Source organism: Phyllobates terribilis, unplaced genomic scaffold (assembly GCF_046119375.1).
Source record: "Phyllobates terribilis strain yellow unplaced genomic scaffold, ASM4611937v1 Scaffold_2__4_contigs__length_985480577, whole genome shotgun sequence".
Taxonomy (NCBI): domain Eukaryota; kingdom Metazoa; phylum Chordata; class Amphibia; order Anura; family Dendrobatidae; genus Phyllobates; species Phyllobates terribilis.
Window position 1 is genome coordinate 91,046,654 of NW_027362762.1, and position 15,464 is coordinate 91,062,117.

General features: G+C 42.7%; 1 protein-coding gene across 3 annotated transcripts in view; it reads right to left on the minus strand.

Moving 5' to 3' along the window:
- Nucleotides 1–15,464, minus strand: part of TNFRSF19 (TNF receptor superfamily member 19) — a 95,377-nt gene that overhangs the window by 45,454 nt on the left and 34,459 nt on the right. For all 3 annotated transcript variants that reach the window (XM_073662210.1, XM_073662212.1, XM_073662211.1), the window contains exons 3-4: nucleotides 9,791–9,901; nucleotides 2,141–2,319 (exon numbers count right to left, since the gene is read on the minus strand). In XM_073662210.1, coding sequence (XP_073518311.1) covers nucleotides 2,141–2,319; nucleotides 9,791–9,901 — 290 coding nt within the window. The remainder of the gene's footprint in view (nucleotides 1–2,140; nucleotides 2,320–9,790; nucleotides 9,902–15,464) is intronic.

Sequence of the window (15,464 nt, forward strand, 5' to 3'; positions counted from 1 at the left end):
TTGAACATTATTGTCAAGAATCTGCTGATACTGAGTGGAATCCATGCGTCCCTCAACTTTAACAAGATTCCCGGTGCCGGCATTGGCCACACAGCCCCAAAGCATGATGGAACCTCCACCAAATTTTACTGTGGGTAGCAAGTGTTTTTCTGGGAATGCTGTGTTTTTTTGACGCCATGCATAACGCCTTTTTGTATGACCAAACAACTCAATCTTGGTTTCATCAGTCCACAGGACCTTCTTCCAAAAAGAAATTGGCTTCTCCAATGTGCTTTTGCATACCTCAGCCGACTCTGTTTGTGGCGTGCTTGCAGAAACGGCTTATTTCGCATCACTCTCCCATACAGCTTCTCCTTGTGCAAAGTGCTTTGTATAGTTGACCGATGCACAGTGACACCATCTGCAGCAAGTTGATGCTGCAGCTCTCTGGAGGTGGTCTGAGGATTGTCCTTGACTGATCTCACCATTCTTCTTCTCTGCCTTTCTGATGTTTTTCTTGGCCTGCCACTTCTGGCCTTAACAAGAACTGTCCCTGTGTTCTTCCATTTCCTTACTATGTTCCTCACAGTGGAAACTGACAGGTTAAATCTCTGAGACAGCTTTTTGTATCCTTCCCCTGAACAACTATGTTGAATAATCTTTGTTTTCAGATCATTTGACAGTTGTTTTGAGGAGCCCATGATGCCACTCTTCAGAGGAGATTCAAACAGGAGAACAACTTGCAAGTGGCCACTTTAAGTAGCTTTTCTCATTATTGCATACACCTGGCTATGAAGTTCAAAGCTCAATGAGGTTACAAAAACAAAAAAGTGCTTTAGTAAGTCAGTAAAAAGAAGGTAGGAGTATTTAAAACAAGAAAATGATAAGGGTGCCCATACTTATGCACCTGTCAAATTTTGTTTGAATGCAGATTGCACATTTTCTGTTAGTACAATAAACCTCATTTCAAGGCAGAAACATTACTATGTCCAACAGTTATTACATATATCAAACTGAAATAGCTGTTGCAAAAACACCAATTTTTATAAAACATTAAGCTTAAGATTAATAGGGGTGCCCAAACTTTTTCATATAACTGTAGCTGAGTTTGTTGTAGCGGAGCTGTGTGTGTTTCGAAGATACAGCTATGCTGAGTGTGTTGTAGCTGAGCAGTATGTGTTGATGTAGCTGAGCAGTGTGTGCATGGAACAGAGTTGTGTGTGTAACAAGCAAAGCTGTGTGTGTTCTGATGTAGCAGAACTGTGTGTGTACTGATTTAAGATCTATGTGTGCTAATGTAGCAGAGCTGTGTGCCAGTTTGTGTAACAGAGTTGTGTGTGTTTATGTAACAGAGCTGTGTGTGTTTTTGTAACACAGCTGTGTGTTTATGTGGCAGAGTTGTTTGTGTACCCGAACAGTGTGTGTATGTTGCCGAGCTGAGCGTGCACGTATATGTGTGTGCTGCAGAGTTTACATTTTATACGTGCTGTAAAGCCATATGTGTATAACACACATGCTACAGATAAACACTAACAATAGATCTATTACCTCCCTATTCTACCATAGTGCACTAAAATTAGCGATGCTGACCCCTCCACTTGCTTATACCTGCAGGAAAATCTTAATTAATAGGAAATATATTTTTCCTATTTTCTGCTGCCAAAACTTGGACGCCTCTTCTAGTAAGGTGCCTCCTTTAGTATGAAAAATAGATAACGCTGTGATTGGTAAAGGTGGTGGTAGTGTTACAAGGGTTGCGTCTGGATGAGGAAATCTGTGAGGTTGAGTATTGTTTCTTATATTGTTTTAATCTATTCTGAGTCGTTTTAAAAATGTGGAAGTGGCCAACACCTTTAATATTTTCTGAATCTGTGATTGTCTCATAGTATTAAACTACTGTAACCTTCCTGTACGCTCAGGTCCTGACCAGCCCAAGAGTGTGCATAGACAATTACGGTTTTCTAATTTTTCTTATAAGCAAGTTATCAAATATACATAATATATAAGAATAATAATAACAATATATGACTGACTGGTCAGAAATAAATCCACCTCTGCTACATCTGGTAATCTAAAATACAGCGATTGATCCTTGTATCTTGGACGGTAATATATAATGTATACATGAGCAGAGGATGTATAATATACATATACTTCCTACCCTGGGACGCATTCTCCGCACAAGGCATTCCCGGTCGGTGTGCAGTTTGCTTTCTGGTAGCGGTTGACGGACGCACAGTCTAGGCAAGTCTTGCATTTCTGGAAACCCCAATCTTCCTTAAACCTATTAGGTCGACATGGTAAACAATGTGCGTCCTCCCCAAATCCAAAGCCGCATTCCTAAAAAGTAAAAAGCCATGACAGTTAAGAGGAAATCTCTATTTTATTGGGTCCGTGATCCATAATTGGCTGTATTATATAGAGTTGAGCAAAAAAGACTTGCGGGAAACTGGTCCAATGGTCTGTGGCTGCCGAACCAGGGCCCTTCCAACGTCCTACATACTGGTTTGCCCAGCGTCTCTTCTGATTAGTAGGCCTCATGATATTATGGTGCAGCGCGACCACTAATTAGGTGAAGTGCCAGCAGGTAGGTGTGTGTTGACGTGGCAGAACTGTGTGTGTTTATGTAGCAAAGTTGTGTGTGTATGTAGGGGGTTTGCAGGGCTCTGTGGTCTATTGATGTGGTCGCTAGACTAGTGTCCTGCAAATCTTTTTGCTCAACTCTAGTAATTTATTAATACTATACATATTAATTGCATGAAAGGAACTCACAATAGCAAACACATAGGGCTTAAAGCAAAAGTAAGAACCAACTTAAATAATATAATAATAATTTGCATGCTCTGTTTCGGCAGGATCGGATGATCACCTAATATCTCCCCCAAAAAAGAGTGGTATTTTGTATCTCAACAAGTCTGATCCGGACATTACATGTGAAACACAAGCAACTTCACCTGCAGCCACATCGGTAACTTATCTACTACCCCTTCAATATGGATGACCAAAGCTGAAAGGGAGCCGAAACATACTTAGGACAATTTTAAAGTATTGCGCTACCTCAATTATGAATCAACCCCCTTAAAAAAGTTCACTGCCTAAATATTTTTTTTTATAACGATACAGAGTAATATCTTTATTAAACACTGATTTGTTTCTTATCTACACTCGGTTGAAAGGGAATCAGTCAGCAGGTTTTTCTACGAAATCTGACAGCACCATGATGTAGGGACAGAGACCCTGATTCTAGTGATGTGTCACTTAATTTACTGGGTGCAGCAGTTGTGATAGAATCACAGTTTTCTCTGCTGCAGATCTAGCAGAGCTCGGATTGCTGAGCTCGGTATAACCCTGCCTCCACTTCTGATTGGCAGCTTTCTATGCGCTGACAGAAAGCTACCAATCAGAGGTGGGGGTGTGGTTGGACCAGGATATACGAGACACCTAGTCCTAAAGTGATAATCTTCTGCTGATAAAAGACTGATTTTTTTGAAACAAAAACACAGCCCAATAAGTGACACATTGCTGGAATCAGGGTCTCTGTCTCTACATTATGCAGCTTTTAGATTACATGGCAAAAACCTGCTGACGGATTCCCTTTAATGCCAATTCAGTCTTGAGTGAAACAGACTTTTCAATGCAGCATAAAATGAATACCACCACTAGTTTAAGCCACATCATTAGCACTGCCTTGACAAACCAAAAACTTACAAACCCCATATCAGAAAGACCATAATGGAAAGAGGCGCCTTCTTTTAAAGTTTATTTTAGTTCATGGGTATGCTATTAAAATATTTTTTAAATATAAAAAAAATATAAAGAAAAAGGCCTATTTATCATAGAAAAAAAAACAGCTATAACAATTTGGCAAACATAGGGACAAAGAAAAAAAAACCTTGCAATTCAGTAAAATTCCAAAACAAATCTATGACATATTGGGCAAACTCTAGATACGGAAACCTGGAGCATCTGAAGAAAGTTTTTCCTGCCTTATGTGCATGATTTTGTAAAACGCTATTCATTAGCATTGTAACTCAAAGGCCAAATTCACACATCCATGTTTGTTAACAACATGGATGGCATCTGTGTATTGTCCGTTACCCATTCATGTGCCAGTCCAAGATTGGTCTGCAAATTTGACCAAACTCGGGCATATCTCTGCTTTTTTTTCTGCAAACCAATAGGGCTATAACAAGTATGTGTTCTATATGCAAAAAGAAAAAAAAAAACATGGACAGAACAAATTTGTAAAACTTGGAAGTGTGAATGGCGCCTTATCTACATCAATCTACTTTGATAATCTCCATTGACTATGAGGTATTCTGGTCAGTAAGGTTCGGAGTGCCGTGACCCCCATGATCAGATACTTCTTTCAGTGCCATATTATATTTTGAATGGAGCAGCATTGAAACTCGTCCTAGCCACGATTTTCTGGCAGAGGGAAATGGGGGACTACGGTTCGCCTTTCTGTTTAGCTATGGGGGTACCGTGCCAGTGGCTGGATCCACAGAGAGTTTTGTTGAGCAGGAACTGAGAGGAAACTTATCAAATCCTCCTCAAAAATGCAAAAACTCCTCAAAAACTTGGCGGTTCTACTCAGTTTCCTCTAAAATAAAAAACTCAGCAAAAAGACTCCGTGTTCATATACCGTACTCAATTTCTGCGCGGAAAACCCTGCAAAAGACTCTTCTGAAAAGACATTGAGCAGAAACTCAAAGGGGGGGATATCCTCCTCCGTTGAGTGTGTCCTTTCGGAAATATAGACGATGTTTGGATGAGAGGGCGTTCGGAAGCAGAAGCTCCTGATGAGGCTCACACCTTTTAATGAATGAGGAAAGGCGCATGGTGGTGTGCGCTGCTATGGTCAACTTGCCACAAACCTTATTCCAGCCCCTGCTCGAGTAAAATTTATGGCGACGCGAACACCGCTGCTCATCATAAATTTGATGAGCAGCGGTCAACATGCCAGGTCACACCTCAGCTCTGTCCACTTTGTCAATGCTGGGGCGAGAATGGCGTGAAAAGGACAGAAGTTGCATTTTTATTGCACAACCTCGCGTTGCGCAAAATAATTTGAGAATTTTCAAAGTATTTTTCGCCAGATACCTGGCGATAAAACTTTGATGAATCATCCCCAAAGGTTTTGAGAACAATTTGGAGTTTCCGCTCCAAAAACTACTCGAAAAACTCACATAGCCTCAACGCTCCAAAAAGGTTGTTATCCTAGCTGTCATACTTCTGACTTTTCCAGGTGTGGTTGAGGGATACAACATGGAAGATTGGTATGCCAGTAAATTACTAAGCAAGTTTACAGTTCTAGACTATTATAAAAGCAGGGTGACAACCGCTATAATGGCAGGTGCAGACCATCGATTTCTCCACATCTGAGAAAATGGGAGTTTGATCAGAGTTTCTCCATCTTCTCCACTACTTTGGTTGGTGAAAAATCGGACCGATCTCGGATTTCATACTTCGGTCCGATTTTCTCCACGGTCCCATAGAAATGAATGGGTGAGCGACGTCCAATTTTCGGAGGCAAATTGTGCATGCTGAGATTTTTTTCCGAGCCCCATAAAATATCATGGGGGAAGAGTGCTATCCATCAAAACCAAGGATAACACTCATCAGAGTTATACGAAAGAAAGAGAAATAAGGTTGTCACTCAGAAAAAGGTACAACCAAAAAGACACTGAAGACATAGATGGCAAAGGTGATTTCCGTAAATGCATATTATTCAAGATGCGTAAGGTTTTCTGGAAATGGCACAGCGTTGCACATTGCCTGGTGCAGACAGGTGGTGTTGCATACATATTGGGATCACATGATGAAGAAAGGGGATAATTAATTACTTTTCACAGTAGACCAAGTGAGTAGATCCAGCGTCTTAATGATCACAGAAACAAAGGGTCTTCCAGCAGGCAGCAATGTGTTTTTCAGGGCTAATAATCTCCCTTACTCCTATAGCCACAGCTAGCCCTGCACTGTATTGGAGAAAGCAGGGGGCATTTGAATGATAAAGGGTTTTTCAAGGGCTCCCACCGCTCCATTATCAGCAGCAGCTTATGGCGGAGCTCAGAGAGGTATCTGTGCGCTAATGAAGTCAGTGATGTGAATGAGCAGGAGCCGGGAGCGGGTCACACACAGGCGGGTCACACACAGCCATTCCACTTAACCCGTGTGAATGGAAACCACACCTTTCTCTGTGCATTGCCAAAGACATGTCATGCAGAGCTGGCCCCTCACAGCAACGCTCATCAAGTGGGACAATGAGGTAGAGACGCAGACCGGCTTAAAACAAAGCAAGAGCTCGCAAATTGCTAAAAAAAAAAGGAAAAAGTTCTAAAAAAAAAAAAAATGTCTGGAGAACTTCCTGTAGTGCTACATATAAAATGTAAAACGTGAAAATAGCTAGTAGTCACACGACTGATGTATGCCGTTCTACTATTTTTAAGGGCTCTTTCACACGTCCTGACATTTCCGGTACCGGAAAAACCCGTACCGGAGATATCTGCGTCCGTGTGCACCTGTATGGCACACGTGTGCTGCATCAGGAGCACACATACCGGCGCCTGGGAATCAGCGGTACAGTTAGCGCTGTTCCCAAGCGGCAGGTGCTGAAAGCTGCCCTCATCATCGTCCCCTGCCAACGCTGCGAAAAATAGGAATAAAATAAAAAAATCCATATACTCACCTGTCATTAGTGTCCTGACCGCTCACGCTGAGAAGCCGGGGAGAATGGAGCCCTGGAGCTGCACTGCGCTCAGTGAGTGCCAGGACACCGCTCGGTGAGCGCAGCTCTGGGGACCGCTAGCTGCAGGAGTCATTCTCCCCGGCGGGAGCGGTCACATGGATTACAGCAGGGGACACTTAGGACAGGTGAGTATATGGATTTTTTTATTTCATTCTTATTTTCACAGGTGGAGAAAAAGGGAACAGACTACTACTCTCATCATTATCTCCTACTGATGCTGATCGCAGTACCGGCAGGGGACTATGATGAGGGCAGCATTCAGCACCCGGCGCTTGGGAACAGCACTAACTGTACCACTGATTCCCAAGCGCCAGTACGTGCCACACGGATGGGATCTGTGTGCGGTACGTGTTTACACGGACCCATTGACTTGAATGGGTCCGAGTGATCCGTGCTGCCAGCCAAAAATGGACATTTCTACGTGTGGATCACACGGACACACGGTCCGTGGAAACACACTGACATGCGCGCAGACCCATTCATTTGAATGGGTCTACATGTGTCAGTGTCTCCGGTACGTGTGGAGACTGTCACCGCACTTACCGAAGATACTGACGTGTGAGAGAGCCCTAACACTTCCAAGGAACATTGTTTAGAACCAAATAACAATCCAGTGATTTTTACCAATACATGCTCTATAAGCTGACGCTCAGCCACTTAACAATTTCTGCACATGAAAATCATTTTCAAGGTCTCTGCTTGCTGTGAGGGTGAACATTTTTTTTTCATAATGTATACTTGTCAAAAATGCGGAGCTTTTCAATGGCTATGTTCTCACAGATTTTTTTTCTGAGGTTTTTTTCGGAGCAGATCTGCTCCAAAATCCTCCGCAAAAATATTTCCTATTCATTTCTATTGGAAATGCAATTTGCTGTTCATACAAGTTGAGGGTTTTTCTCCTGATGAGGTTTTGAAAAATGAAAAATATAAAATAAAAAAAAAAAGTGCCCGTCAATTTTCTAAAGCGAATCCTGATGGAATCTGCTCCGAGCTAGACGCTGTCCAAACAAAAAGGTGCAGGGAACTCATCCGAATCCCCACTCAAAAAAAGGGAGCGTTCAGTTGGATTAGTCCGCCTCAACAAAATCCATAGGTGGTGAAATACTGACCAAATACTGAACGTGTGCACGTGACCTTAGAGTGGAGTGGCGTTGCACATGCTTAATTTATTCCCTATGGGGCTGCCAGAGAAAGCCAAGTGCAGCGCTTCAGCAGTCCCATAGAGAATAAGAGGAACGGAGGTTAACGAGGTTAGGAGTACCCGTTTCTGACAACTGGTGGGGGCAACAGCAGTCGAACCCCTCCCGATTTATTTATCCTGTATCCCGTGGATAGGTGATTATTGGATCCAGCCAGACAACCCCTTTAATTATAAGAAAAGAAAAAGAAAATCCAGATTCTAGAATTCAATCCCCACATAAAAGTAACTGGTCTTACAGGAATCGATGTCATTGCACTTTTATGGACACATTCTTTCTTTTACGGAGAGCCAATTCTGCCGCTCCAGAGATGTGCTCTCTCCAGCTGACTGTAAATCTAAACCATCTACATTTTTATTCATCTCTGCTTCAACAGATGTTTGAGGTTACTGCCAAATCCTAAACCTGCAATAAGCCCCAATACATAATGTCATGCCCCCTGGATCGCTCCTTAAAGACCACGTCTTTTCTACCGCTGCAAGAAAATAGTAAAAAAAAAAAAAAAAAAAAAAGCAATGGAGGAAACGTATAAAAGAGGCTTTTTTTTATATTATGTAACAAAGAGAATGAGGACGAGCTCGTCGTGATCGAGTGCGTACAATAACAGATGTACCCGCTTCACGCGCTTTCGCCATACTGCCCTCGGTGCCTCCCTCTTATAATGCCGTGCTGAATATATGCCGCTAAATCATTCCGATTGGGAAAACATCACAGGAGCACCCATAAAAGTAAACTGGGACCTGCCTGGAACATTAAAAGGGTTTTCTCATTTGGAAGACCTGTTTTCAATTACTCTATAGAGGAATTCTGATGATTGGGGGTCCCCACTACAGACCTGTGTCGCCTCTCTTTATTTTGACTTGATGGTTCAAAGTACGTCTCTCACTTTGGAGGACCCGACGCATCTATGTCTGTAATGAAAAATGTGTAATACTTTATTTCTCCAGTGGTGGTGCTGCAGGGAAATTAAACACTTACTACCAAGAACCTAAGCTGATCTCTACACTTTTGTAACATATTATTTTAATATTGGAAATTAGTACTTTGGCCATGAGATCCTTTTCTCTTCTCTTAGAGAAGGGAATGGTATGGCTTGAAAAAAAAAGTTTTGCCTGGCCACAAATATCCACTACAGCAGCCACTGCACTGAAAATATAGTATTACATGTCGTCGGCCATTAAAGGGAACTTGTCACCAGATTTGTCCCATTGGAAACAGTTTTTGAAGCTGTAGACACAAAACGGTAGGTTTATTTTTGCTAAGACTTTTTTTGTTGTTTTTTTCTCTATATTACAACCAAATTAGTAATCTTGCCATTTTCACAGTAACCACTTGGTGGTTTTTGTTTTTTTTCAGACAGTCCTTTCAGGAAAGAGTTTGCAGCAATTTCCTTATAATCAGAGGCAGGACCACAACGACAGGTGCACAGTGAATAACACAGGTTACGCCGTTCGCAATAGGTGATGTCACAGCTCCTTCAACATGACCTCTGCACACGCTCATTAGAGCTTCAATACAATTGATAGGATCTGAGTCAGTTCATTGTGGCCAATGTGCATGTGCTGTTTCCTGTGACAACAGGAAATTAGAATCTAAAAAAGCCCTTGTGGCCAAGGTGAGAATTGCAAGAATTCCATTTTTTTTTTTTTTAATACAGACTGTGATATGGAAAGAAAAAAAACATTGCCAAAAAAAAATTAACACAATAAACAATAGGTAATTTTCTAATGATAACTTCCCTTTAAATTAAAGGGTAACAATCAGTTGGGAAGGGGGACACCTTTTTCTTCACTCCTTATGGAGCGTTTCATGCAGATTTCCTATCATTCTCACTGCTTTGACAAGTCAGTATCAAACAATATACCTTCGACAGCTCCATGCCGGGGCCACACTGTCTGCATGGTCGACAGTTTCCACTATAGTCAAAGAATTCCTGCTCTTTGCAGTCTCCAACTTCAGAAAGTGCTCTGGGAACCTAATAAAAAAAGAAAAAGCTTCATCATTGTTTTCTCTAGCGAAATAGCCATCTAGAGATGCCATATTCAAAACTCTGCATTCATGCATGTCATCCTAGTTGATCAGAGAAGACTGGCACCAACATGTAGCAAGTAAAATTTGTAATTTGGAGCGCAGATGACATGAAAACAACACATATGTTTTTTTAAAAGATGCATTGGACCAATAAAAAGTAAGCACCTTTGCAAAAAGTCTTTACAAAAATAAACTTCAAAAACTGTTTGCAAATGTATGTAGAAGAATTGATGCCTTGATGTTGTTTTGAAGGCAAAAGGACGGTCACACCAAATACTAATTTTGATTAAGGCTATGTGCCCATGATGCAGAAATGCTCAGGATTTTTTTCCTGAGCGTTTCTGCATCTCCCTGGCAGAAAAAACGCATGCGGATTGTACATGCGGATTGTACATGCGGATTGTACATGCGGATTGTACATGTGGATTGTACATGCGGATTGTACATGCGGATTGTACATGCGTTTTTCCTGCCAGGGACATGCGGATGTGAAGCGTTCTTCACTTGCATTTCCGCATGCGGATTGACAAGCGCTTTCCAAGCGACTTTAGCATCACTTGGAAAGTGCTTGACAACTTGGTCACACTATATAAATCCATGCAACCGGCATGGATTTATATAGTGTGACCTTAAAGAATGTTTAAAAATAAAAAAGTAAATCTATACTTACCTTCTGATGGCCCCCGCAGTCTTGCTTCGCTCCGTCCTGGAGTGCCAGCAGCTCGCAGTAGACTGAAGCGCAGGTCCTTCAGTCCATCGCGAGCTGCCAGCAAGGGAGGACAAGCGCAGCGGGGGCCATCAGAAGGTAAATATGATATTTATTTTTTATTTTCTTTTTTTTGCAGGTTCTATGGTACCCGGGTCCGGAGGAGAGTCTCCTGTCCTCCACACCCGGGTATCATCCGCACATTGAAACACCTGGAATGCGCATCTACATATACAGTGATGCGTAATCCATGCATTTCAATGCAAGTCAATGGCGGCGAAAATGCAGCACTTCTGCAAAATAATTGGTAGTGCTGCATTTTTTTCCGCAATGATAATCCGCAGCGGAAATGTCCGCAGTATGTGCACAGCACATGCGGATTATCATTGGGGAACATGGCAGGCCTTCTACCATGCGTTTTGTAAGCGTTTCTGCGCGTTTTTCATTAAGGAAAATAAACTACTAACACTTCTATTTTTGAAAGCTTTCGTACTTTGCAGCATTTTTCCCCTACCAGTCTAAAACTTTTTCACAGCACTGTACATCCACAATATGACCATCTATAAGGTACGACTGATCTTTTATAAACCGTTTGGTTATTTTGGGATTTATCCTTTTTGAGGGTTTTCTCTAGTCCTAAAAGTATCATCAGTTAAGTTATCAGCTTTTCACATCCTGAGAAATGAGCCTAAGGGAATGTACTAAAGTTTCTCTCTGTGAATCATTACGTCTGGAGAATTTTCTCCTAAGGTAACAGATGTTACTCTTCTCGGTGTTACGCCCAATAAATAGATGTTTTAGGCAATGGAGAGCCATGTTCAGCTTATTCTTGCTAAGTGCAAAGTTTGAGCAAGTGGCACTAGCTTTGGAGTGTATGTTGGGCATTATTCTGGAGAACATTTCCCAAGTTACAATGGACTGATGAAACGGTTTGGGTTACATGTGCTCCATTTCCAAGATGACTAGAATCCTAGAATGTTAGAGTTGGAGGGGACCTCCAGGGTCATCGTGTCCAATCCCCTGCTCAATGCAGGATTCACTAAACCATCTCAGACAGATGTCTGTCCAGCCTCTGTATGAAGACTTCCATTGAAGGAGAACTCACCACCTCTCGTGGCCGCCTGTTCCACTCATTCATCCCCATCTAATATCTAATCTGTATCTTCTCCCTTCAGTTTCATCCCATTGCTTCTTGTGTTTCCTGGTGCAAATGAGAATAAGGATGATCCCTCTACACTGTGACATCCCTTCAGATATTTGTAGACAGCTATTAAGTCTCCTCTTAGCCTTCTTTTTTGCAAGCTAAACATTCCCAGATCCTTTAACCGTTCCTTGTAGGACATAGTTTGCAGCCCGCTCACCATCCTGGTAGCTCTTCTCTGAACTTGCTTCAGTTTTCCAATGTATTTTTTTTTAAATATGATGCCCATAACTGGATACAGTATTCCAGATGAGGTCTGACCAAGGAGGAGTAGAGGGGAATAATTACTTCACTAGACATAACCCGAATATTTTTGTCCGCTCCGATTCAGCTAAAAGAATGTGGTCACCTAAAAAAATACCAGGACCCTTTCCTTCAGGATACAATAGGGACCTTCCATAGATCTAATCTGCTGATGAAAAGGCGCATGAGGAAATACATTGTATTACAATAAACATGAGCATTTATGTGGTATTGTAGCCAATGAGCCAGATTTTTAGGAGAGGGGAATATTTTATGCTATAAAACAGCGGTACAGAGAGGGAAATGTGGCACATGTGATCGATGTCTTATATATTTGCACAGTAAGTAATAATACGTTCTTAGAAGGGTCCTATTAACATATGGACTGCAGATGTCTGATCTTCACAAGTTTATTTAGAAACAATTAATCTTCTGAGACTTTTATGAATAATTGATTTTGGTGGACAAATTAGTGTTTGTTAACGCAACCGTGCAAATGATGCCAGCTGCCTGTGTAGAGGGGGACCGCCAGAGAGCGTCGAATACAAAAAAGTCAAGCTTTGTTTATCTATAAAACACTAAAGGGTTATTTCCAAAATGCTAAGTTATCCTCTGTCTGCTCGATTTGGGATAACTTGCTGATTGCTGGGGATCTGACCGCTGAGACAACCAGCAATTCCAAAAAGGGGCTCTGGAATCCTGAGAACAGGGCTCTGCAAAGCCCCATAGTGAATGGAGCAGAGATGCGTATGCTCAGCCTCCCAGAGGTCGGACCTCCAGCAACCAGCAAGTTATACCTTATCCCATAAGTAGGGGATACAGATATTTTTGCAATGTCCCTTTAAAGAGAATCTTCACCAGGTTTTTCTGTCTGATTTGCCAAAACCAGGTTTGAGATTCCCAGAGACCAGAACATTCATCCCCAGTGGCCAGGTATTGCCCTCTGCCTCTCAGCATCCGAATCCTCTCATCCAGTGCAAAATGCATAGAGCTGGATATGGTCAGTAACAGCATCAAGCTGCAACTCCCACTGCAGAAGCCGTCAGCTGTCAGATCTTAACACTACTGTGAGCACTTCTTGCATCAATCCTGCTTTGACTACTGGAATCAGTGCCGGACTGGAGTGCCAAGGGTCCACTAGTAACACTGACTCTGAGGGGCACACTGCTCAGCTACAAGCAAATATTACATTACTCTCATTCGTGAGTTTGCCTATGTTTCTACATAATAATAAACAGAGTAGTTTGTTAAATGAGATGCTGCTGTCACAAGTGTGTCAGATGTCACAGACAGTCGCCCTGCAGTTGGTTGCAGGAGATCTCTACATTTGGCATTACAGACACCTTCTTAGAGGGTGTCTCTCTAAGACCCAGCGGCTACCTTCCTCTGGCTAATTAACACCCTGGTCTGGGTGTATAAATACCTGCTGTCTGCTAGAGGGAGGTGCCGGGGATACTCACATTACCCTTTTTTACAGCCCGGAGCAAGTGCATTACTTCATCCTCTCTGGAGCTATGAGGATGGGTGTTAATCTCTCTGAAGTTGACTAAAAGCTAAGCTATCTTCCCTTGTTTGTTCCTCCTTGTTGTCTTTAGTGGTCAGTGGGGATCGACTAGCGCTCATCCCCCTCCCTTCCCTAGCCAGGGCCCAACACCAGGGAAAGATAGGGCAAGGTACGCGTGCGGTGATTGGTGAAGAGCCAATATAGGGACGTTAGTGGAGACAGGGTGATATTAGATCAGCCTAGGAGGCCTCCACTCTCCCCTTTCCCTAGAGTCTGGGCTCCCTTTCCCTCTTCCCTTTGTGTTGCACTAAGCCTTTCCCACACCCTGCGTGACAGCTGCCCTAGTCTGTAAATTGTGAAACAAATGTATTGTGCTAACAATTTCTCAGATAGAAGGAGTGGGGCCCACCACGAGATTCTCCTGTGGGCCAGTCCAAGCCTGAGGCCACGGCCCCACTATCAGTATTTGGTCAGTGTTCGGTCAGTCTTTTTTCTCAGGAGTGGCAGTGAAAATCAAGTGAGGAACAATCAGAGAAAAGGTATAATAGAAACAAGTGCATCGATTCTGCATTTATCACCCACTCCTGGTTTTGGCTTCCACTCCTGAGAAAAAATACTGACCGAATAATGATAGTGGGGCCGTGGCCTGAGTGGAAGGATGGGTCAACTACTGCAAGAAGCTAATGGAAAGATTGCTTACACTACTGGAAAAGTGGGATGTTGGACTTGCAGTGATTATTATTGGGAGGGGGAGAAGAGGGGTGCCAACTTCTAGAGGGGAAAGGAGTGTAGCTTTGAAGGGGAACTCTATTCAATTAGGAAGCAAAATGTTAAGTAATGTGTAATGCAAAGGTAGTAAATATTCCCCAGGAGGTTGTGTGGACTCTCCTTGACTTGTCTAAAGCTGACCATATACATGAGATAGGTGATGGCTAAACACTCCCACGCCCGTCTGGTATCTCTCCCAACTCCAGCAGACATTTGAATGGTCGGCTCGACATGTTTATGTTTTTAATGGGTAAAAGGGTTGAAAACCACTGTAAGACTCCTCTGGCAGCGACTTATCTTCCCTAAAAACAAAAGGATCAAGAGTTAAAGGGGTTATTCTGGACAATTTTACTTTTTTTATTATGGGCCTAAGACCTAACAGGCAGGTAGTTGATAACTACCTGCCTGTTGTGCCCAGTGCCGAGCAGGTGCAGTGTAGAACAGGTAGGTAGATGACAACTACCTGCCTGTAGGTTTTTAGGCCCATAGTAAAAAAAAAAAAAAATAGTCCTGGATAACCCCTTTAAGCTGGCTGTACACATTAGAGTCGGCCGACAGCCATCTCAGTCGCCTCACCTATATGCAGGAGAGGCAGTTTGGAAGAATGCTCCTGTGTTCACTATGAGAAAGCTATCAGCTGAAAAGTCAGCTGGCGGCTTATCTTCAGGAGAACAATGTGATCGGCAGTCAGAAATTGGACATGCGCGATTGACATCTTCTTCGACCTTCAGTGGGCAGGCTGGCCAGTGGTCTAATGTGTATATATTTGACCGTCGTCCAAACCTGTCGAAATCGGCGGGTTCGGCCGACATTAGTCTAATATGAGGCCTTTAGAAGTTTAAACTACCGATTCTTCTCTCCACTGACATCATCGGTTGGGGGGAAGTCAGGAGACCCCAATACACATCAGATGATCAGCGAGTACATCTAATTTGTATGGCTGCTTTACAAATGGCCATACATATTAGACCTATGTCTGCCGAACCCACCAATATTGACAGATTTGGCTGACGTTCTAATGTGGGGGCGCTGGCCAAATGATGGTTGGGAGTGATGTCGATTGGACACGTCCAATTTCGGACTGC